This window comes from Vombatus ursinus, unplaced genomic scaffold, assembly GCF_900497805.2.
Source record: "Vombatus ursinus unplaced genomic scaffold, bare-nosed wombat genome assembly UNPS02014818.1, whole genome shotgun sequence".
Classification (NCBI taxonomy): domain Eukaryota; kingdom Metazoa; phylum Chordata; class Mammalia; order Diprotodontia; family Vombatidae; genus Vombatus; species Vombatus ursinus.
Genome location: NW_020954596.1, coordinates 35,312,369 through 35,338,203, shown reverse-complemented (window position 1 = coordinate 35,338,203; position 25,835 = coordinate 35,312,369). Strand labels below are relative to the sequence as shown.

The 25,835-nt window shown below is 34.9% G+C and overlaps 1 protein-coding gene across 1 annotated transcript in view; it reads right to left on the bottom strand.

Moving 5' to 3' along the window:
* Window positions 1-25,835, bottom strand: part of TBC1D19 (TBC1 domain family member 19) — a 124,786-nt gene that overhangs the window by 66,779 nt on the left and 32,172 nt on the right. The window contains exons 8-11 of the mRNA XM_027836350.1: window positions 20,057-20,167; window positions 15,414-15,486; window positions 13,428-13,466; window positions 11,342-11,454 (exon numbers count right to left, since the gene is read on the bottom strand). Of these exons, the coding sequence (XP_027692151.1) occupies window positions 11,342-11,454; window positions 13,428-13,466; window positions 15,414-15,486; window positions 20,057-20,167 (336 nt within the window). The remainder of the gene's footprint in view (window positions 1-11,341; window positions 11,455-13,427; window positions 13,467-15,413; window positions 15,487-20,056; window positions 20,168-25,835) is intronic.

Sequence of the window (25,835 nt, the reverse complement as noted above, 5' to 3'; positions counted from 1 at the left end):
ATGAATTGATGTTGGTAGTAGAGCAACTACATGGTATCTGAAATTCTTAATTTTTCCATGTAGTATAGTTTGATGCTATAAATTTGATTTACTCCATACCACAAATGAAAGGCTATACAGCGCAATGAATAGAGTACTGGAATTGGAAGCAGGAAGACCTATATTTGAATCCTGCCTCAGACACCAGCTATGTGACCCTAGCCAGTTTAACTTTTCTCAGTTTCAGTTTCCTTATGTATAAAATGGGGAAATAATAGCAACTAGTTCATAGAATTCTGAAAAATCAAATACATGAAAGTATAGATAAATGTTTATCATCATTATTAATGTTATTATAATCATTATTTTGGCATAGTGAACAGAGGTCCTAAGATCCCAAGAAAATCCCACTGGTGTTTCCTGCAAAGAACAGATATAACAAAATTAAAATATACTCACTTAGCACTTCTGTTATTCTAGGATTATGGGTGGGAATTTAAGGGCATGACATTTAGTAGCAGATTAAAGATTCGGGGATTGGTTGAAGAATGTTTTGTTGTAATACGTGAGGAACAGAATGGGGAGAAATCAATAGTCCTTTCACCAGGGAATCAGCTAATTTTAATGTGAATTGTGGAAAGAATTATTCAAATTCCTTTTTTGCTCTCCTCTCCTTTCTTCTCCTTTCCTCTCTCTCTTATAGATCGAGTCTTTCTATATCATCTAGGCTCAAAATATAGTGGCTGCTCAGGGGCCTGATCCCACTACTGATCAATGGGAGTTTTTGATTTACTTCATTATTTTTTCTGGGTCAGTTCACTTCTCTGTAGGCAGCCTTGGTGGCCTCTCATTCACAAAAGCAACACATTAGTGACAAAGAGGATAGACACTTGATTGGCTTAGTCCACTGCAGCTCAGAACTCCTGAGATCGAGACATTTGCCGGTCTCAGTTTGTTCAGTAGTAGGGATTAGGGGCAATGCACTACCATGTCTAGCTCTTAAGAATTTGTAAGGAGAGAATTCCAAAAAGGTACCTTGATGAGAAATAAGAATATCTGTGTGGTTTCAGAATACCAAAAGATTGAAAAACAAAATGCCAAAAGATTTAAAAGTTCCTTTCTCCTTGTGGCAGATTATAAATACCATCTAAAATACATATTGAGCATCTATTATTTGTAAAATATTGTACCTAGACATAATGAAAGTCTCTACTTTCAAGAAGCTTATGGTCTAAAAGATGACGAAAGACAAAAAATGTGTGTGTATCTATAAAATATATAGCAAATATATAAAGGACGAAAAAGTGAATAAATGTGTGGTTTTCCATATATGCATGTGTAAGTATGTAAGCATTTTTGTATGTGACTGTGTATACTTTGGTCTATATGTGGAAAACAGACCACTTATAGATGGAGGAAATCTACAAAAAAGTTGATTTGTCTTATCCCCAAATGATGAAACCTGAAGAGTTATTCAAAACCATTAGTACTATTAATTCTGATATTTTGGTAAGCACAGCTATTTTTTTTAACACTACAATGAATAAATTTTTCTTGAACTTGTTCATAAGCTATCAGCTAGGGCAGATAGGCGACATGCCATACCTAGAATCAAGAAGACTCATTTTCATGAGTTCAAATCTGGCCTCAGACACTCACAACTTAGCTGTGTGACCTTGGGCACATCACTTAGCCCTGTTTGCCTTACTTTGAGCTGGAGAAGGAAATGGCAAACCACTCCAGTATCTTTGCCAAGAAAACCCCAAAATGGGATCATGAAGAGTCCAACACAATTGAAAAATGACTGAAAAACAACAAAATATTCAAAATGTTTATCCTTACATGGTGAAAAAAATTTTGGTCATAAGATAAAATAAGCTACTTTGGCTTCTAAGCAACTCAAATAATATTTAAAAATTCAGATTTTATATATATACGTGTGTGTGTGTGTGTGTGTGTGTGTGTGTGCATATTCTTGATTATAAAAGACATGTTTAGGGGCAGTTAGGTGGTGTAGTGGATAGAGCACTGGCCCTGACGTCAAGAGGACCTGAGTTCAAATTTGACCTCAGACCAAACACTTGATACTTACTAGCTGTGTGACCCTGGGCAAGTCACTTAACCCTAGTTGCCTAAAACAAATAAATAAATAAATAAATTAAATAAAAGACATGTTTGTGAAACTTTTTTTTAAAAAAGTGGACAGTGAAGGCACAAATATATACGGTTTTTAGCTTTCTTAACTGCTAGTATCTACACATAAACACTTCTGTATTTAACATGCTTCAATGTTACATTTTCCTTTATAAATTCTAAAGTAGTACTTCTTAATATGAGAATCTAAATCCATAGCAAAAGCATCAAAGAAGCAAAGAATTTGAGAGTTTGGAAGGGCCTTCAGTGGCTGTCTATCCAAAGCCATATGTGAAGGAATTCTAACTATGACATAATTCAGTAGGTGGCAGCCCAGTTTCTACTTGCAAACCTCCAAGCAGGGGAAATCCACACATCTTGAGGAAAGTCATTCCATTTAGGGGCAGCTCTAACTGTTAGAAAGTTTTTCCTGACATCTAGCCTAAATGTGTCTCTTTGAAATTTCCACCCATCATTCCTGTCTCTGCTGTCTGGGGCTAAAAAGAACAAAGCTAATGCCTTCTATCACAACCTTTCTTTTCTCCAAGTCAAACAATACCAAATCCTTCAGCTGACCCTCATGTCATGAATTCAAGACTCTTCACAATTTAATCTTAATAAATTTACATATCTTCATCCTAGTAGTTTTATCTTCCCTTCAAGGATGTCACTATTATATATCCAAGTTCCAATTGAACATTAACTGTTCGCATATATAAATACTAATTTTGTTGTACTAGACTACACTAGTACTAAAATAAAACAATGTAATTTCCTATAGATGATACACTACAAAATATTCAAGTTAACTTAATGTATCTTCATCCATAAAGAATTTTATCTTATTTGCTTTTCAAAACAATAATTTGCCACTGCATTTGTAATGCTCCTTTGGTTTAAATTAATAATAAGAGTTGTCGTTTAAGACATGCTAGGAGAGTAATATTTTAATAAAAAAAATAATAAAAATTATAGTCTACATGAAAAATACTCCTATAAAAAATTAATTTTTTAAATGTTTGCAGTGAATACTATGAAACATCTACCTCCTTAGTTCCTATTCATGTGTTGCTAAACAGAGAGGCAGGAAATCACAGAATTGTGCTGAATGAGCCCATTGCAAATTTCTGCTATCTACTCTCAACTGAGGCCTCATTGCAGCAGGCAAACATACTATTCCACCCACTATTCCACTCTCCAAAGCAACTATTCCAAATTCTCCTTAACCTTCCTAAAGTTCCCCTTCCCATTTTTAAATCTTATTTCTACCTTTATAACATCTACTATGCATGTTCTCTTCTCTCCACTCATACATCTACAACCCTAATTCAAATTCTCATTATTTCTTGCCTGGACTACTGCAAAGCCTTTTAACTGGTCTCCTTCCCCCAAGTGTCTTCTCACTCCAATCCATGTGCCACTAACCTGCCAAGTCAATTTTCTATTTATTTATTTACTTGCTTGCTTACTTACTTATTTATTTATATTTGGCATTTTATTTTTTACCAGTTATATATAAAAAAATTTTAACATTTGTTTTTGAAATTTTGAACTTCAGATTCTCTCCCTTCCTCCCAACCCCCATTGAGAAGACAAGCAATTCAACATAGGCTATACACGTGTAGTCATGTAAAAAACTTCCATAATAGTCATGTTGTGAAAAACTAACTATATTTCCTTCCATCCTATCCTGCCCCCTGTTTATTCTATTCTCTCTTTTAACCCTGTCTCTCCTCAAAAGTGTTTGCTTCTGATTACCCCTCCCCCAATCTGCCCTCCCTTCTATCATGCCCTCTTCTCTTATCCCCTTCCCCACTACTTTCCTCTAGGATAAGATAAATTTCCAGACCCAATTGAGTGTATATGTTATTCCCTCCTTAAGCTAAATCCTATGAGAGTAAGATTCAATCATTCCCTCTCACCTCCCCCTTCTTCCCCTCCATGATAAAAGTTTTTTCTTCCCTCTTTTATGTGAGATAATTCACCCCATTCTACTTCTCCCTTTCTCCTTCTCCCAGGACATTCCTCTCTCACCCCTTAATTTTATTTTTTAGATATCATCCCTTCATATTCAACTCACACCTATGCCCTCTGTCTATATATACTCCTTCTAGCCACCCTAGTAACAAGAAAGGTCTTATGAGTTACAAATATCTTTCCATGTAGGAGTGTAAAACAGTTTAACTTTCATAAGTCCCTTATGATTTATCTTTCCTGTTTACCTTTACATGCTTCCCTTGAGTCCTGTATTTGAAAGTCAAATTTTCTATTTAGCTCTGGTCTTTTCTCAAGAATGCACTAAATTCCTCTACCTCACTGAATGTCAATTTTTTTCCCCTCATGGATTAAACTCAATTTTTCGGGGTAGGTAATTCTTGGTTTTAATGCTAGCTCCTTTGACCTCCAGAATATCATATTTCAAGCCCTCTGGTCCCTTAATGTAGAAGCTGCTAAATCTTGTGTTATCCTGATTGTGTTTTCACAATACTTGAATTGTTTCTTTCTGGCTGATTGCAATATTTTCTCCTTGACCTGAGAACTCTGGAATTTGGCTATAATATTCCTGGGAGTTTTCTTTTTGGGATCATTTTCAGGAGGTGATTGGCAGATTCTTTCAATTTCTGTTTTATCCTCTGGCTCTAGAATATCAGGGCAGTTTTCCTTGATAATTTCTTGAAAGATGATGTCTAGGCTTTTTTTTTTTATCATGGCTTTCAGGAAGTCCAATCATTTTTAAAACTATCTCTCCAGGATCTATTTTTCAGGTCACTTGTTTTTCCAATGAGATATTTCACATTGTCTTCTATTTTTTCGTTCTTTTGGTTTTGTTTTATAATTTCTTGATTTCTCATAGAATCATTAGCTTCCATTTGCTCCATTCTAATTTTTAAGGAATTATTTTCTTCAGTGAGCTTTTGGACTTCCTTTTCTATTTGACCAGTTCTGCTTTTTAAGGCATTCTTCTCCTTGTTGGCTTTTTGGACCTCTTTTGTCATTTGGTCTAGTCTATTTTTTAAGGTGTTATTTTCTTCAGTATTTTTTTGGGTCTTCTTTACCAAGCTGTTGATTTGTCATTCATGATTTTCTTGCATCACTCTCATTTCTCTTCCCAATTTTTCTTCTACTTCTCTTATTTGATTTTCAAAATTCTTTTTGAGCTCTTCCATGGCCTGACACCAATTCAGATTTTCTTGGAGGCTTTGGATATAGGAGTTTAGATTTTGTTGTCTTCTTCCGAGTGTTTGTTTTGATCTTCCTTATCACCAAAGTAAGTTTCTATAGTCAGTTTTTTTTTCCATTCTTTGCTCATTTTCCCAGGCTATTACTTGACTTTCTAACTCTTTATTAAAGTAGGGCTCTGCTTCCCATGTGGAAGGTGAACTGTCCTAGGCTTCAGGGATTTTGTGCAGCTGTTTTCAGAGATACTTCTAGGGACCTTTAAGTTTTCGGTTCTTCTCAGGTCGTATGATCTAAGGAGAGGGGTTTACCACTGTGGTCTGTGAGAGACCACAAGCATTTTTTTCTGTCCTGGAACTGTGAAGAGGGTCCCCTCTCCACCACTGCCACAAGCTCTGCTATGCTAGTGCTCCTCCTCACCCCAGGACTGACATCCAGGACTGTGACCCAGATCCAAGTATGGGCAAAGCAACAGAATCTCGTCTCAGTGCTAGCAAAGAGACCCCTTCTATATCCTTCTGACCAGTTGTTTGATCCCCTTACTATCTGTGGGCTGAGAGCTCTGAAAGCAGCTGCTGCTGCTGCTGCTGCTGATTCAGTCACTCCCAGTGCCTGCTCCTGGTTTGCTGGGGCCGGGGTTGTGTTGTGGCTGGACTTCACTCGTCTCTTACCGAGGTCTGTCAGACCTTTCCTACTGATCTTCTAAGTTGTCTTTGGCTTTTGTTGGCTGAGAAATCTGGAAACTGTCACCAGGTTTGCTGGGGCCCAGTCTGTGCTGGCATGGCCTGCATTGGACTGTGCTCCTCTCAGCCTGGTGCAACTTACCTTCCAGGTTGTCTTGAGCTGGAAATTTGTTTCACTCTTTTATGGGTTCTGCTGCTCTAGAATTTGTCTAGAGTTATTTTTAAAGTTATTTGGAGGGGTTTAGGGGAGAGCTCAGGAGTGCCTACCTTTACTCTGCCATCTTGGCTCCGCCCCTCCAAGGTGTTTCTTTTAAAGCATAGGTCTGACCATGTCACCCTGTTCCTCAGTGAACTCCAGTACCTCTCTATCTCCAAGATCAAATATAAAATCCTGTCATTTAAAGCTTTTTGCAAACAGACTCCTTTTACCTTTCCAGCTTTAAGTATGATTCAGCTACAGTGGCCTACTTAAAGAGTTCTTTGAACGTGGCACTTTATCTCTCATCTCTGCCTTTGCAGTGGCTGTCCCCCATGCCTGGAATGCCTCATTTCCCCATCAGGGTTTCCTTGTTTTCATTCAAGGATCAGCTCAATTCCTCCTTTTACAATTCCTTTCCTGATTCTCTTAACTTTAGTCTGTTCATATCTCCTTCAGAACATCTTTATCTACTCTACATGTCTTCTACAGATCTAGATATTTACGTGTTTTCCATTAGAATGTATTCTGTTTGAGGGCAGAGACTGTTTTTTTCTCTCTTTTCTTTGTATCACCTGTGCTTAATGCAGTGTCTGATACATAGAAAGTACTTAATGAATGGCTGCATTGATATAATGACTCCAGATGATTTATGCACTTTTTGTTGTTTTCACTAGGATTTCCATGAGTATTTAATAGTGCTTTTCTACAAAAGCTGGGGTTTTTTTTAATAGTAAAAAAGGTCATAAAACCAAAAAATCATAAATCATTAGAGCTAGAATGCTCTTGTTGTACAGATGAGGTAACTGAACCCATAGAGGTTAAAAGACTTGCAATAGACCTAACGCTAGTTAGAGATACAATAGTTCTGAATTCCAGTAAGAATTCACTTGATCTCAGTCCTTTGTCTTATATGACAGAAACATGGCTAGGATGGCCAAAATAAAATCTTTTCAGCTGAGAGATGAATTTTTTGTAGTTAAAATTGTAACCTTATGTTACCCTAAAATGATATGAAAATTGGCATAATTTAATGACTATATGAAACAAAATATTTAAAATTCCAAATTTGTTCAGGCAATATTTATTCCAATACTTCAATTAGCCCCTCATCTCATCAGTGTGGGTACTCCCTTAATAGGACTCCCCAGGACTTTACGTAATATGTGGTATATGCTTGACTTTTTGTAACTCCTCCAAATACAAGCCACTTATACCACCATTAGCTTTCCTCTGGTAATTTATTTTAACATTTCATATGTCCTAGTGGAGTACTTGGGCTGTTTATCTGATGTGCCAATTGTTTGGTGATAAATATTCCTGATAATGTGTTTTATACTACTGATAAATCATTATTGATAATATCGTACAGATATCTTATCCCAACAATGCATCTTTCCATTGTCCTACTGGTCACCTGCTATTTATTTCTTCTGAGATTATATCTGATGATTCAAAGGCATGTAATAGAAGATGCTGAGATTTTAAAAATGACTTTGTGTAGCAGCAAGTTACTGGGGATCAATGAAAATGTTATGCAATTTTTCAAATGAGATACAGTCCTATCTCCTTTTCCTACTCAATTCTAGTCCAAGTTCATTGTTTACCTACTGTACTTTAAGACAGAAAAATGGATATATGTATGTATGTATCAATGGCCCAATTCAATGGACCACCTATACAACTAAATGTAATAATCTGAGCAACATGCACTTTATTAGGCATTATTTTTTCTAAAGTCAATGGCTAAGTTAATTTTTTTGCATTATAATGTATTTCAGTAAGAAGGCTTCATAGTTCCATGAATATTCATATTTGGAGAACCTTGCCAATGACAGGAAATTCTTTTCCTTGAATTTTGCATAAGATGCCTTCTATAATACATGGATGAGAATATTTCTTTCTATGTTTTATACTTTTCATTTTCATAATAAATCTCAGTAGATAGCTGACAAAAAGTCTATGATTACATTTGCTAAAGAACCATGATTTTAACACATGGGATTTCGTAGAAAGAGACAGATGTTGGAATAGCTGATTAAGAAAATGCGGTCTGAGAATAGGATTTGTATTTGTATATGATAGCTTAAAATATAAGAATCATGTTGGAGCAGCATCTATGCCCAGACCATCTGATTCCATAGCCATGTTCTTCCCCTTTCCCTCTTACATAGGGTCTAATTCATATTCTTCTAGTTCTGCTTTGTCTTCTGCTTTGAATGCTTTCCCTTTTTCTTTACATTCATCATCTTTGTCTACCTTAATTGCTTTCTAGTATAGTCCATTAGATTTCAGTCTTTTTTTCCCCCAGTCTTGACCCAATCTTCATGACTCCATTTGGGGTTTTCTTGGCAAAGATACTAGAGTGGTTTGCCATTTCCTTCTCCAGCTCACTTTACAGATGAGGAAACTGACACAAACAGGGTTAAATGACTTGCCCAGGGTCACACAGCTAGTTAGTGCCTGAGGCCAGATTTGAACTCTGGTCTTCCTGTCTACTGTACCACCTAGCTGCCATTTTCATTAGATTAATGGACCATAAGCTCCCAATTTGTTACATTTTGTTTATTAAATATAAAACCATTTCCCAATTGTTAAACATCTGAGCACATTCACAGATTTAAAAAAAAATTATTAACACTTGTCTACCACTGTTCTTTCTATATTATACAGACTCTTTATGGTATCTAGACTAGTAGATAAATAGGCAGTTTTCTTCCTTCTTTTACCTTTTCAATTTCAAGCTCTTTTGATTTAATTTGCAAGACACTGAGCAAATACATATTTGCCCCATCCATTATATATATTCTGTCTCTGGCCAAGAGCCCATGATTCCTATACTTTAAGCCATGATATGCAAATACAACCTATTCACTGACTGCATTTTCTTAATTAGCTATTCCCATGTCTGTCTCTTTTCTTCCAAATCCCATGCCTTCAACAAAAGGTAGCAGTGATTAAAATATCATCTTTGTCCTTAAATCCTTTGGCTTTTTTGTCAAGGACTTCATAATCCTCAGCAACATTTTCTGGCTTCCTTTTGACAGCATCATTTGTACTCATATATGTCTCCTAACAAAAGTAGAGCTCATCAGGTCTGACAAGTTTAAAGAGGTTTATCTGATCCTGGACACCTGTCCTCAGAAGATAGCCGACCTCTCTATTGTTAATGTCAAGTCAACAAACAGAGTAGGAGAAATCCTAACCAACACTACTCATTTCTTTTTTGTCTAACACTTTAATGGATAATTGCTCTCCTCCTGACACCTGTGCATCCACAACATCTTTCCCCCAAGTGCAAGTAGCAGGCTCCTCCTCAGAGTCCAGTTGTTCTCTACAGGTAAAGAAGTTCCTATCTATTAGCTAATGCTCCAGTGTTTGGTGGTTCTTCTCCCTTTCTACTCAGTGGCTTGTTTTATCCTTTAATCTCTGGCACAGGTCAGGATTCCTTTCTTTTCTTCACATCTGTTGTCTTTGCTTTTACCTTGAAGCCCTTCTTCAATTTTCTAAGAGACAAAATTATTCTCTTTAACATTCTGGAGAACATAGAGGCATTCCTTGAGTTTTTTGGCTTCTCTTCTAAGGGGAGTTAAGCCTGCACTATGAGTATGGATAGCAGTTGGCAAAAAGACAAATATCACGCACTCTAACACACACGTCATTGCGCAATATTTCTTCTCTATGTCTTAAACTTGTTTGCATCATGGGTCCTTTAGGCCTATTAAAGCCTATGGAGTCATTCTCAGAATAATGTTTTTACATGTATGAAATAAAATACATAGGATAACAAAGGAAACTAATTATGTTGAAATACAGTTACACACTCACACAAAAAGAAATTCACATATCCCAGGCTAAGCAGTCCTGGTTCTATCTTCTTCCTTCACAATATAGCTCAAGCACTCTTTTCTACATGAAGCCTTTCCTAAGCCTTCCAAATGCTAGTGCTAATTCTCCCTAATCACCTCATATTTAATGGCTTTGTATTTATTTACTTTATATTTATTCTGCACATACTTACACATGTAGAAATAAGATAATATTTGTAAAGCACTCAGCATGGTGCCTGATACATAGTAGGAACTTAATAAAAGTTTGTTCCCTTCTCCTTTTTCTTCTTTATTGCTCTTTGTGATTAGAGATTATTTAATTTTCACATTTGTTTCCCTAGTACCTTTTACAATGTTTGGTACACAGCAAGGTATTCAATAAGTGCTTATAGACTGATTTTTAAAACAAATTTTTGCCATTCCTACTGCAAATCTCCCTTGGGGCTCAGTTATTATACCTCCTGAAAGAAGTCTAACAAAACATATAGTTATTTCACAAGCTTCAGAAACAAGTTAGATGCTGTTATCCACTCTAAGAAAAAAATTTTAAATATAAAATATAACTTAACTTCTAATACATTATAGACAACAGTCTGTGAATAATTTTCCATAGTAGCCATGAATAACCTTATTTTCTAAAAAGTGAAGATTTTTCTAAGAATTATACATATTCTTTTTTGTGAGAGATATTGACAACTCTATTTTCCTATTATTTACTTAAAAGATTACTTGAGGATTGAGATTTACAAATCATTCATATTATCCAGGCAAGCATTTTAAGTAAGAAAAACTCCATTAAGAATATTTTAAAAAGTAAGTAGCATATATAATTTTTGTTTTAGTGTATTACATTTTCACTGATATTTTTCATAGTATATATCTGTTTCCTAAATGTGAAATATTCTTATTTAAAAGTTTATTCTACACATAATTTTCCACAGGGTTTGGGTTTTTTTCTTTTTACTGCTACATGCTTATGCTATTCAATTTTTTTCAAGCATCTTTTTTTATTTCCTTCAAGAACTATCACAAGATGTCATTTCCTGTTTCCCTAGCTGTTAGCGCCATCCTCTTCACAGTTATCTTCCACGTGCTCTTGTATTCTAGCATTTTACATATATTAGGCATGTAACAAATATGTGTTATAATACAAATTGAATATAATAGAAGTATGACAATATTCAAATTACTTCATCCCAAAAATTCTAAAAATAGAATAACTTAAAAAGTAGAAAAAATGTCTTTCAGGATCAAATTACCCAATATTCCTACTTCCTACAATTGACCTTTTGTAAAATATGCAAGCAAAACTAAAATACAGCCTATGCTTTTTTCCTACTTACCTCAGGTTGATTAGAAACGTTCAAAATGAGGGCCCACAATTCTGCTCGAAGTGCTGTTGGGCTACCTTGTCTGATATACTGTTGAGCAGCAGCACTATCTTGTTCAGCTAAAACTGCCAAAAGAAAAAAAAAATACCATATTAGGATTTTGTGAGAAATGTAAAAGTTGATAATTCTAAAATATATTCTAAATTACATAGTTAGATACAAAAGGTTTAAGTGATAAGATCTTTACTTATTGCTATGCAGTGGTATGGTCTTTTTAATTTAAGAGCTTCTTATTCTTAAAACCATGTTTATTCCTAAGGTCCTATTACCACAATATTGCAGTTTGTGACTTTCTTCCTACTAATTTTTTGGATTTCCAGTGTGATGCCTTCTTATAACATTACAACTGTCAAGTTTTGAATTGAATTGTTTTGGGAGTTCCTGTCTTTTGCTATAAGTTTTGATTGACAATATTATCTGCCGGAGATCCACTTCACTTTCTGCAACAACTTATGAGACTAATAATCAAGGAGAAGAGTTTTCAGAGGCACAAAGTCATTTTAAGATTCCAGGTCAAATCTAACCATGCTTTCTTTCATATTTCCTAAAATTAAATTCCTTTAATCTTTAATTTTTTTCAAGTTAAAAGAGTTTTCCAGCTATTGAGAAAGAAAAAGGCTAAAAAGAGATAAAGATGAAGACATGAGCATTTCACTAATATTTTATTAAAAAGAACTATTTTCATATGACAACATGATGTAGTGTAGGAGTTCTTAAGCTTTTTTGGTGTCATGAGGAAGACTGGTGAAGCCTATGGAACCCTTCTCAGAATAACTGTTTTAATGTACAAAATGAAATACATAGGATTACAAAAGAAACAAATTACATTGAGATACACTTATCAATATGTATATATATATATATATACATATATGTGTGTGTGTGTGTAGTTATGGGCATATACACACACACACACATGCACATACATACATAAGTACACACACACATACACACACACACACACACACACACACACACACACATATATGTCAGTGACCTCTGGTTAAGAAAACTTAGCATAATTGAAAGAGCTCTGGATTCAAACCCCACCACAGATACCAAATTAGCTATGTGACCATAGGTAGGTGACTTAATTTTTCCAAGCCTCAGTTTCCTCATATACAAAATGGGAATGCTAAATATATCTACCTCAAAGGGTTACTTTGATCAAATTTGGATCAAATTAGATGGCATATCTAAAACATTTTGCAAATATCAAATTGTTTAAATTTTAGCTATCATTATTACTATTACTATACCAAGGTAACAAAATCTATCCTATTAATAAAAAGGAAGGAGAATGGGGCCAGGGAAAATAAAAGTCTGTTGAGCTCTAGTTACAAAAATTAATGCTACCAAATAGTACAAGACATCTTTTATTTTGTATTTATGGCAAAGGTTCTACAGAATGAAAATGAAAATTACTGCATTCGGATTTAGGACTCTAACAGTGTAATGTTATAAAACATCTACGTTGACATCACAGATGTCTGTACTTTAAAAGAAAAATCAGATTCATTAAATTAGGAAAAATTTCACTAAACTAAGGGGAAAATATTCCAAAAGGCACTAACAGCTGAATCAGTTGTTAAGTCTTACGTCTGAAAATAATCATCTGGATGTATTATGGTTATATTTTCCCCTGATGCATGTGCGTAATTCCTATTAACGCTAATGAAATGTGTGTGTATCCAAGACAAAACAGGCTTCTTTGATTTTAAAATAAAATTCAAAGGTAGCATGGGTTAAATTATCATCATGGAGATATGTGTCTGTGCTTTCTATTTCTTTTTTAGTGAACCAGTTGTGGGGTTTTTCAGTTGCCATTTTTAACTAGAGCTAAAATAAAAGAATAGCTCTTTGTCTACACACATTTTCATTGTATTTTTATTATCTATATTTATGTGTATTGCTTCCTTAGGTTCTGAACTTTTGAGGGTATAGATTATTTGGTAAACGTGCTGAATACAAACATTTCTTTAGCATTTAGGGAATGCTAAACTCTTAAGAATTTATGAAAATTAGAACTTTAACTTACCTTTTTGTCCAAGCCGTACATGTTCATTTTCAAAAAGCTCTGAGTTTAGAGAGAAAATAACATTATGAGATAGAAAATACTCTATAACACTATGTATAACTACTATTACCCCTTTTAGGCATTTACAAATATGAAAGTTACTATATAGTGGACCATGTTAAAACATTTATCTCTAGTGACAATGACCATTTTTTGTACAGAGAAAGTTCCTTTTTCTAAATTGTCTAAACTTATATAAAATTGGGGTCTCCTCTGAATAACCTCTAAAAATACATGAAAAAGAAAGAGTAAATCTACTTTTCTCTCCTGCTAAAATAATTCCTGATCCCACTGAAAAGAGGAAGCAAAAAGGAGTTATTAAAACTAGACTTATCTATTAATTGTATATTTTCATACAAATATACTTTTGATATAAACAATGATTCATAATATCATAGGATTTATCGTCAAGGACTGACCACCGGTAGTACTTTTTTCCACTGAGAACTTTAGGATACTGGAAATACATATACTCACTAGATTTCTAACATAACAAGTATTACTATTACAAAGATTTGTCCAACACAAGAATGTCCCTCAAAGTTATAAAGAAGAAGCAACACTATCGATTAAAAGAGGATTAGCCCTATTTTCCAATGTTGGTGCCATGCCAAACACATGTAAAAACAAAACTTATGTGAGTTTGTAGACACATAAAATAGGACCAGTAGAGAGAAAAAACCCATAGTTAGTTTTTTAAGTTGTCAGATATATATTCTGAACTTCAAAGGCAGTGTTTTTCTTTGTAAACAAGCTAAGAATTATGGATATAATAAAATATGAATAAAAATATCAAATAAAATAATTTACACATGAATTGATTTGAAATTATTTGAAAGACAGGTCCAAGCTCTTTTCAGCTACAATTTAAACTTATAAATGAAATTTATTTAAATAAACACATCAATTAGCAACATTTTTTAACTTTCAGAATTATATTTCAATTTAACTAGTCATAAAGCATAGAACATTTGAACAACTATGATTGATAAGTTAAAAAATAAGTCTGTGACCTTCTTTAATCCAAGTAATAATACCAAGATGCAACACCAGCAAAAATAATATTAATGAATAAGCAACAATTTAACTCATCTGCAGCAGTCTTTGCCAATGAATAATAAGGGATAACAAAAACAACCATAACAATTAAGTGACATCAAAGTGACACTGAAAAAGACAATGTATTTTTAAAGACCCAGATACTCATGTTGAAAATTATTTTTAGGCACTCTTGGAGGATCAAGGAAAAGGAAAAATAATAAAAACAAAAGTTATAGTTAAAATAAAATCTTACCTATTATATAGCAATGAAAAGTTTACCAAGAAAAAAAGATCCTACATATATTCATAGGTTAAAACAAAGCCTAAATTAAAATCAGACATTGGGCAGATAGGAAATTTAACTCTCCTTATGGTATCTTTTTAGGGCAGTCGATGTTTATAGTGAGACTCTGAGACTATGTCTGTACAAGGTAAAGAAAATTTAGAAGTTGAAAAAATTATCTGCATAATTACGGTCTCCATGAATATTATTTTAACCTTATTTTGCTTTAAGCAGATATCATTGTTTACCTAACTTAATGATATTAAGGACAGTACAAATGGATAGTGATGACTAGGAGGGGGAAATTGGAGTTCAAACAATATAGATTTTGCCCCAAAAAATTAAGTTTGCAAACCTAATGAATTTTAAAATCACAATTCCGGTCTTTATCACTAATAACTTTTGAAAGATGGTTTCTAAGTAAAAAAAAGAAATTATAAAATCCCTTGTAACTGATAAGATTCCATCTGAATTTCTTATGTAGCATTTCTTAATGACATAATGATCAGAAAAAACATTTTGATTTTTAAAGTAAGATATTAAGAGGCTAATTGAAAATAGAACTTTTAAAAGAAGGCCATTTATCATTATTATTATATTTCATTTAGCAGAGAAACACTTACCAGGAGGCACTTGTGTAGCATCATCAATACCCAGCTGTCCTGTATTTAAGCTCAATTCAATAAAGAACTCTTTCTGAAAAACAAAAATAAAGTAGGAATAAACAGAAATTTCAGGCTTACTATTCCTAAAAATCTCCAAATAAAAAATTCACTTTCATTAAAAATTAAAAACATTTCCAGATAGTGCTGAGTGCCCTTTTTCTGAGATTATTATTTAACATTCACTAACTTTTAAAAAACAGTGAAGAACAGAGATAATACAAAGGCAACACAATATACTACTGTCCTATTATGGCAGTCTTTTATGTCCAAATAATTCATATTTTAAGGAATGAGAGAAATTCAGTTTTTCTAAATAGTCCTTTCTCCCCACCTATATGATTTTTGTCTTTTACGGATTCTACTTTTTTTAGAAGAATTTGATTTCATGCCTTCCTATTACTAAATACTTTTCCCACTTAACTTTCCTGATTCCGAATTTTTTTTCTTAATTTTGGAGGCAATGGGGGTTAAGGGACTTGCCTAGGGTCACACAGCTAGCTAGTAAGTGTCTGAGGCTGCATTTGAACTCAAGTCCTCCTGACTCCACAGCCGGTGCTCTATCCACTGCACCACCTAGCTGCTCCCTGATCCTGATTTTTAATGTCTACTATGAAGACAATAAAATGGAGGCCAGAGGGAAAATAAATAACAATCCCTAAATACTCAAATCTTTTTTCCAGATTTTCCTTTTCTTAACTCATTTTTTTAGTTTTGAAGTTTACAAAATGCTATTCTAGCCACAATCTTTTGAAACTGAGAGTACAAGTATTATTATCCTCATTTTCCAGGTAAATTGTAGCTCCAAGCAGTTGAATACCCTGTCCCATGGTCAAATACCTAACAGGTAATGGAGCCAGGTCTTGAATTCTGGTCTTCTAAATAGTTTCAGTACTTCTCAATTCAATTACTTGAGCTGTTTATTGTAAAGAACCACTATGTTCTCTTATCAGTTCTTGTGGAGATGTTTATCAAAGTAATGTACTATCATTTTCTACATCATGGTTTGGGTTATTCCTCTTTAACTAGACAGGCTTACATTATAATGTTAAAATGAGAAGTGATTAATTAGACACTACTAATATCTAAGACTATATAAATTATCAAATAAATCAAATGTATTGGGAAAATGAAGATAAAGAACACTTACTCCCTAGATATTCTCTTATAATTCATGAAAAAAAAATTGAATTATTGAATTATAATTCATGAAAAAAAGTCTAGAACAATTTTTCTTTTGAAATTCCTAGAGTATAATCATAACACACACATTTTTCATTGTATTACAATTTTATAAATTATTTTTCATCTGCTGCTTTAAAAAATAGTTTTTCATAGCAACAAATCTTATAACACTAAAATTTCAGAAAATTCAAAGATCGTAGTGTATGTAAGCAGGCTGGAATATATTAGCAATGATGGCTTACATATGAAAAACAACTAAATGTGGAAGCAAGGACATGTACAGCTAGAACAGGGAAAAACTGATCATGTAGCACAAGTGAAGGAGGACAGACAAACAGCACGGTGGTATGGATACATTGCTGGACTTGGACTCAGGTAAACCTGGGTTTGAATCCCATGTCAAACATTTCCTAGCTAGGTCACCTTGAGACAGGACCCCAGGCTCCTGTATGTCTGAGACTCAGTAGTTTCATCTGTGAAATGAAGATAACAATGTCACCTAACTCACAGGGTTACAAGGTTCAAACCTGTAATTTCACTTGTATGTAGAAGTTCTAGAAAAAGAAACTTCTTCTGCCAGTGCTGGTCAGCACCTTCTCTTCAACCTAGAGTCTTAGAAACTTGCCTAAATAATGATATCAAACTTAAATTTTAAAAAATATCCCTGACCTTAGCACTTGGAAAACCACAAAATAACATTATCTATGTTGTACTATATTTTTATTTGCTTTGTTAAACACTTCCTAGTTACATTTTAATCTGGTTCCAGCTCCCCTGTCAGGGCTCAGTGCAGCCCTGCTAGTATGATACCTCTAGCCTAGAGCACTAGGAGGTTAAATGCTCAGGGTCCAGAACCAAAATCCTCTCCAGGTCTCTATCTACTGGGATATGTTGCCTACAGTGTTACACAGAGAGGCAGCTGGTGCTGCAGTGGGTAAGGCACTGGACTTCATTCAAATTAACACCTGAATTCAAATCCTGCCTTAGCTACTTACTATCTGTGTGACCCTGGGCAAGTCACTTTTGGGATGCAAACTCATCTGTAAACTCACTGAAAGCATCTCCAGTAGCAGACAAGATGACAGGGAAGACGTTTACTTCCTTCAGGTGCCACACTAATTTGATTTCTTCAATTAGGGATTCTATAATTTGAAGTTTTCATTCCATATAATTTGGAGGTTATGAGTGTTTGGCATTTTGATATTGAGTAAAAAATATTTTAAATTGTTGGCAACAATTTTGTGTGTAATAATGCCTTGATTCTAGTTAATTTTATTTGCTGAATGCCCAAGGATATTTTGGAGTTTGTATTTGCAGCTTGAGGATTTGTCTTGTTAGTTCATTAAGAAATATAAGTTTCTGATGTATCATTCTGGCTACCCACATCCTTTTTTTCTAGGTAGTCAGTAGTAGTAAATCATTTAAATATACAAGGGGATGTTGTATAGATTCCATTATTTCCTTGCAAAATTTGTTTTACTTTATAGTCAAAGTGAGCAGGTAGGTAGGCAGGCAATGACAGAATGCTTGGCCCAAAGTCGGGAAGACTCATCTTCCTGAGTTCAAATCTGGGCCTCATATACTTGCTAGCTTTGTGACCCTGGGTAAGTCACTTAACCCTACTTGCCTCAGTTCCTTATGTGTAAAATGAAATGGCAAACCAATCCAGTATCTTTGCCAAGAAAACCCCAAATGGGGTCACAAAGAGTCAGACATGACTGAACAACAACAATATCAGAGTCAAGGCTCCTCAGGGATGAATTTTCTATAATTTAGGGTAGCTTCCAAAAGATAAATGATCAAAGGATATGAACAAAAAAATTAAATGCTGCAAAAATATAAAGAACAAGCCTGGCTAGAAAGAGATATAAGAAGACACCCCCAACTCATTCCTCTGCAAAGGTGGGAATTCCACAAGAGTTGTACATATTTTCATATTTTAAAAAATGTACTAATCAGTTACACTGATGTTTTTCTTGTTGTCTTAAAAATATAATTTATTATATGGGATGGACTCTGGGAAGGGGTAGGAAAGGGATAAAAATACAATACACTTAAAATATAAAAATTAATTTATGGTAGCAATTGCTTGATCTGGTATTACTATCATGGACCCTTCAGTTTCTGTCAATTAACAAGCATTTATCAAGTACCTACTATGTGGTAGGTATTGAGCTAAATGCTAAGGACACAAAGAAAGGGCAATTCTTGCCCTCAAAGGCCTCATAACTAATGGGGGACCCAACATGCAAACAACTATGTTCAAATATAATATAAATCAGCAATAATGTCAGAGGGAAAGCAAATGAGGTTCAGGCATTTGCCACCTTTTTATCAGCATACAGTCGGTTGAGTTTCTATCAACAAGCACTTATTATGTGCTTACTATGTACCAAGTACTGTGCTATGCGCTATGGATACAAATAAGAAAAAGACAGCCTCTTTCCCCTTACAATCTAATGAAGGACGACAACATACCAAAGAAAGCTGACGAGAAGTGAGAGGCCTGGCAAGAGGTACCTGGGACAAAGGCATGATGTTCGGGGGGTCAAAACTACTCAGAGCTACTGATGGAAAGTGAAGAGTTACTTGGAAAGTTCTGAGCCCTGTATAAAGGAAGACTTTGGGGGCTTTGGCATTTGCTGCTCCACTCTCCAGCCCTCCAGTCAGAGGGATGAAGCAATCGAAGGTGCTGAATGAATCTGCTGGTGATAAGATTTTGGGTGAACAGCTTATCCTGAGTTTACAGGGCCAAAGCCAACTGAGCAGGCTAATGGAAAATGAAGCTAGAAAGCTCGGAGCCCTCTCGACAGAAAGGCTTTGGGGGGTAGTTTCTTGCTCTGCCCTCCAGCCCTTCTCAGAAGGGCATTCTGATTCCATTCATGCATCTTAGCACTTTCATAGATTCCTTATTTATTTTATTGTACTGGTGGCCTGTTTTAACAGAGAATAGTTTTCCATGTAAGCATCAGATGTTCCAGTGTTCTAACACTATTTGGGTCTATTTATTTTGTGTTTACAATTTATGAATAAACCATGAGTGCAGAATCACATTAAAATTTTTGCAATAATCAATAAAAGCAGCAAAAATGGTATGGCACACATGGGTGGCTGGCTCAATAATCACTGTATCAATAGTAAGCTGCTCTTTACATCCTTTACATCCGAAAAGTATACTTTTCGGTATACTCTTTTTATTCCTTAGTTAATATATTGTTTTCTTTCAAGTGCTTATATATTTTGGGATGATTCAAGGTATGAATGCTTTATATAAAGTATATATAGAAGTAATACTCCAAAAACTTTTGATTCATCCATTTGACTAATTTTCTTGAAGTTTCAAATATATTATGTACACAAATATTTAGCTTAAAAATTTGAACACTTCTAAAAGATTATTTTTAAATAACTTTACTTACCAATTCAGAGATATACTTTACTTTTAGAGGAACTTGGATTAAACCCAAATGAGTTTTTAAATTAAGATGATCACCATTTTCATAATTTGGGTTACGAAGATTAATTAATACCTTTAAAAACAAAAACAACAAAATTAGTCACTATCAGCATGAATTATTAGACTTTAAATACAACTAACCTCATAGCATAGAATTACTAAATGGCTGGGTAATAAAGCATGCAGAAAATCTAATCATACCATCACATATAATCACACACTGAAACATACAAAAATTTTTACTTTTTTCCCAAAAACATAAAAGCGTGGTTATAAATAGAAATGTCTTAATTGCATGGATAAAGAATTATGAGAACCGACTACCAAGGAAAGGGATTGTAGAATCTCTCCATCTTCCTTAATAATTTTAAAAATAGAATTAACAACCAGTTAATTAGGAATGAGTAAGTATAAACACACGGTTGTGAGGGTGGAGGTGGCTCAGATGAGCTCTGAGAATTCCTTTCAGTCCTATGACCCCAACAAAACTGATCTTCCCTAGGACGCTTAAGGAATCCAGTAAGATTTAATGGCAGAAATATATGTCTGAGGATTACCAGTTAAACATGTCTTTTGTCTATACTGTTTTATCTAGTTAATCTTATAGATTTAGTTTAGAATACCATTTTTCAAATCACTTTTACATTTCCAAAATTGAAAACAGGTTTACTTTGATAACTTATAAGTATGATTCATTAATGAAAGTATTATTAAATTTATTTTGTGTTTACAATTTATGAATAAACCATGACTGCAGAATCATATTAAAATTTTTACAATAATCAATAAAAGCAGCAAAAATGGTATGGCATACATGGGTGGCTGGCTCAATAATCACTGTATCAATAGTTAGCTGCTCTTTATATCCTGGGACTTTCAACATTGTTTCAACATTGTTACATGTAATTTCACTAACTGTGATTTAAATAATATAAAAAATTAACATACAGGATATTAGGAATCTAATTCTTAAATGTGTGATACTGAAAGCTTCCTTCTAAGAAGCACGCATTACATATATATATCCTTTAGCATAGTGGCACATAGTTGGCACTCAATAAATACCTAACAGAATCATTGATGGAAAGGTAAAGCCATAAACATAAAAATCAAGAAAAAACAAATCTAATTTTACTTTATTTCTTAACTTAGAGATATGAGGATGTTATGAAAAATAGCCATTCAAATAACGATATATTAGTTGCCTATGAAGCTTGGTACTGGGAATATAAAGACAAAATTAAATAATCCCTACCATCACAGGGCTGATATACTATTGGAGAAAACAACACATATGTAAGTAAATACATATAAAATAAATACCAAATAGTTTTGGGAATGGAGACAATGACAACTGGAAAGGCCTGATGAAGAAGGTAGTGCTTAAGCTTACGATTATAAAAGGCAGAAGCCAGGAAGTAATCGATTCCAGGCACAGGGGACAGCCTGTGCAAAGACACAGAGGCAAGAGATAAAATGTCAAATATGAGTAACAGCAAGAAGGTCACTTAGGCTAGATCATATAATGCATGAAGAGGCATCACATATAATAATATAAACCCTTCAAAGATAGGTTGGAGCCAGACTGTCAAGAGCTTTAAATGACAAACAGAGAAGTATGAATTTGTTCCAAGAGGCAATTGGAAGTCAAAGAAAATTACTGAGCAGGTAGCATCGTGGTATGATATTATTGAGTCAGTCAGTCATCAAAAACTTATGAAATGCCTACTATGTGTCAGGTACCATGCTAAGTGCTGGGGATACAAAGAAAGGCAAAAGACAGTCCCTGCTCTCAGGGAGCTCACAGTATATTGGGGGAGACAACATGAAAGCAACTATGTACACACAATATATGCACAAGGATAAATTGGAGATGATAACAAAGGGAAGGCACAAGAGTTAAGAAGGCCTCGGAAAGCTTTTGTAGAAGATGGGAGTTTAGCTGGGCCTTGAAGGAAACCAAGGAAGCCAGGAGGCAGAGACAAGGAGGGAGAGAATTCCAGGCATGGGGGACAGCCAAAGAAAATGTCTAGAGCTGGGACATGGGGTGTGTTGTTCAAGTGTCACTGGATCACAGAGTACCATGGGAGGGTATAAGGTTTAAGAAGACTAGAAAGGTGTGTGTGGTGGGGAGCAGATTATGAAGGGCTTTGAACACTAAACAGGAGGTGAAAGGGAACCCTTGGAATTTATCAAGCGCATGACATGGTCACATCTGAACATTAGGAAGATCATTTTGGCAGCTGAGTGGAGGATGGACTGGAGAACAAAGAGACTTATGGAGACCAACCAACAGGCCACTGCAATAGTCCAAATATGAGGTGATGAGAGCCTGCACTATAATGGTAGCAGTGTCAAAGAGGAGAGAAAGGAGCATATACAAGAGGTGTTATGAAAACAAAATCCACAGGATTAAGCAATAGATTGATATAGGAGTAAAGAAAGAGTAAGGAATCAAGGATAACACCTAGGTTTCAATCCTAAATGACTGGGAAGGTGGTGGTACCCTTGAGAACAGGTAATTTCAGAAGAGGAAAGGTTTTCTGAGGAAAGATAGAGTCCAGTTTGAGACATGTTGAATCTAAGATGTCTATAAGACATCCAGTTCAAGATATCCATTTGGGGGGAAGTTGGGGGGAATCAGGAAAGGATTCATAAAAAAGGTTATGCTTGTCAAGTATCTTGATAAGAGGGATTCTGAGAGGTAAAGGTGAGTACATGTCAAGCATGGAGGCCAGGACAACTGCAGAGATGCAAGACAGAATGTGGGGTATGAGGAACAGTGAAACAAGTTTGCCTGAATCAAGCAGACAAGTCAGGATATAATAAAAATGAGGCTGGAAAGATAGGTTAGAGCTAGGTTGTAAAGGGTTTTCAAAGCTAAACAAAGGAGTTTAAATTTTATCTCAGAGATTAACAGGAAGCCACTGAAGTTAGTTAATAGTAGGAATCACATATGAGATCTGCATCTAAGGAAAATCATTTTAGCAGCTGTATTGAACACAAAGTAGGGGAGAGATCTGAGGCACAGAGAGCAAACAGGAGGCTGTTGCAATTTCGGTAAAGGGTGACAAGGACTTGCACCAAAGTGGTGGCTATATGAGTAGAGAGAAAGGGCTGAACACAAGAGATATGGTGGAGTTAGTTGAAATAGGCATACATCTTCTAGAGTGGCATCTCTGCTAAATGAAGAATTCTTGAATTGCCTTAAAGGTAACTTTATTCTTCAAAAGATAGAGGACCTGATGAGGAGAATGACTATCCTGAACCTGATTCTGACCAATAAGGAAGAACTAGATGCTGAAGTAGAACCTGCTATTTTAGAATTTATACCAGAGAGTGTTTTGGGAAAACAGAAAAACGAGCTTTCTCAAAGAGTTCAGCTTCTCAATCTCTCCACTTCCAAGAAAAATTCTTCCCAAAAATTCTTTTTTAAAAATATAATTTGCAGAAAGATAGAAAAAATGAATATACCCCAGAATCTTCTACTCAACTAAATTAAGAAGTATATACAAAAATTAAATAAAACTAAGCCTACAAGTATATTCAAGCCTTTTTGAAACAAATAATCCCAGTAACTCCAAGAAAGACTAAGTCAGTCAGGGAATTCTGAAATGCAAATCAAAAGAATTAAATTCCATGTACAAGTTACACAGCATTTGCAAAACAACAATGGGGATGACCTGATACTGTCTCAAGGAATTTGGAATTGGGGGGAGTAGAACTGACTGGAAGAAATATGTTCTGCAGTGATTTAGTGAGGGGAAGAAATATTATCTGTGTAACTGCAATTCAGCATGACCAGCCTCATAGACTGCTGTATTTATATTGCAATTTCTTTATAATGTTCTTCCTGACAATACGTAATAGTTTGATTTGTGTGGTAAGTATGGGTAGACTATATCAAATAGATAAACTAAAATAATAATAGCTAACAGTTAAAATGGTTTATAATATCCCTAGGAGGTAGGTATTTTTAAAAGTTTGCAATATACTTAGTTACCTATGTCATATTTTGCCACTGCTTTGCTTGTAACATATACATATATATAATAGGGGAACATTATCCTTTTTTCTTATTCACTTATCTTTGTATACTTATTCCATCAGGGAATATTATCCACTCCCATGACTTCAGTTATTACCTATACATAGATGACTTACAAACAGGGCTATAATTAGCATAGGGCCAATTGAGTTTTGTGCAAGGATATTAAGATATAAAAGGCATATGATTCCTCCTTGGAAGGGCACATTTTTTTTTCCACATGGTGACTGTTATCATCACACCTTACCTTGTGGCATTCTCCTGGCATGGCTGTCCATCCTGAGGGTCCAGTCATTGTGACCCCTCTCTCTTGAAGCCTATCTTCCCCAATTGCTCAAAGAACAAGGGATGGACTCTGCTAGATGGGCTCACCTCTGCATCAGATGTCAGAGAGCTCTCTGCATTTCCGTTATCTCTTCCTCCCTACCTCGGAATTGAATTTGCTGTTTACTGAAGAATTACACATTAATGGCTCTGCTCACACATCTAGACATCTAAACTAATGTATTGTCTGAACCTCAGTCTCATATCTCCAGCTCCTGCTGGAAACAAAGACGTCCTAGTGTAGCTCAAATTTAGTATATCCAAAATTGAACTCATCATCTTCTTCCCCTAAACCTGTTTAATCTCCCAACTTCCCTATTTCTCCTCTAAGACATTTAAGTACAAAATCCAGGATTCTCTTTGATTCTTTCTTCTTCCTCTACCATCCAATCAGTTGCTAAGTCCTATTAATTCATTTCCATGACGTCTTTCATATCATATTGTCCTCTCCATTCACAATGTTGCCAACCTGGCTCAGGTGACTGTCAGCTTAATGGCTAGACTACTGCATGAGCCTCCTAACTGATCCTCTTCATTACTCATCTAAGTCCCTCCACAATCTTTCTTGATCCTACTTCTCTAGCCTTATTTAACACTCCAACATACATTCTGCTTTCTATTCAAACTGGACTGTTGTTCCCTGATCTTGTCCCATATTCTCCTAAACCCCAAGAATTTGAACAAGATTTATCTAGGCTAAAATTATTAAAATTCTCTTCTTCAAGGGCCGGCTAAGGTGCCACCTCCTTTTTGGAAGAAATTCCCTGATTGCCCAAACTCAAAGTGATTTCTTAATTTTGAAATTTTTCTAGCAAAGTGTTAGTAGCTTCTCTCCTTTGTACCTTATATCATGCTTATTCATAGACAGACAGATAGATAGATATCCTGTTTCCCTTCCCTCTCATTACCTTATAAGTTCGTTAAATGCAAGAAACATTTTTTTTATGTTTTTATGTCAGCAGCTAGGAAAAGAGGTAAGGAATAAGGATTTATATAGTACCTACTAGGTGTCAAGCACTGTGTTTAAGTGCTTTACAAATATCATCTCATTTTATTCTCACAGTTCTGCAAGTGCTGTTATCTTCATTTTATAGTGGAGGAAACTGAAGCAAACAGAGGTTATGTGACTTGCCCAGGGTCACACAGCTAGTTAAGTGTCTTGAGGCTGGATTTGAACTCAAGTGTTCCTGATTCCAGGGCAAACACTCTATTCACTGCATCACTTAGCTGCCCCTACTATCTAGCACAGAACCTTTCCAAATAGGACCTTAATGCATTTGTTGAATTGTATTTCAGAAGTCTGGAAAATATAAAATCTTTTTCTGATTTTCAAAAAGCTAGGTGTAAGAGTTGTGTGTGTGTGTGTTTT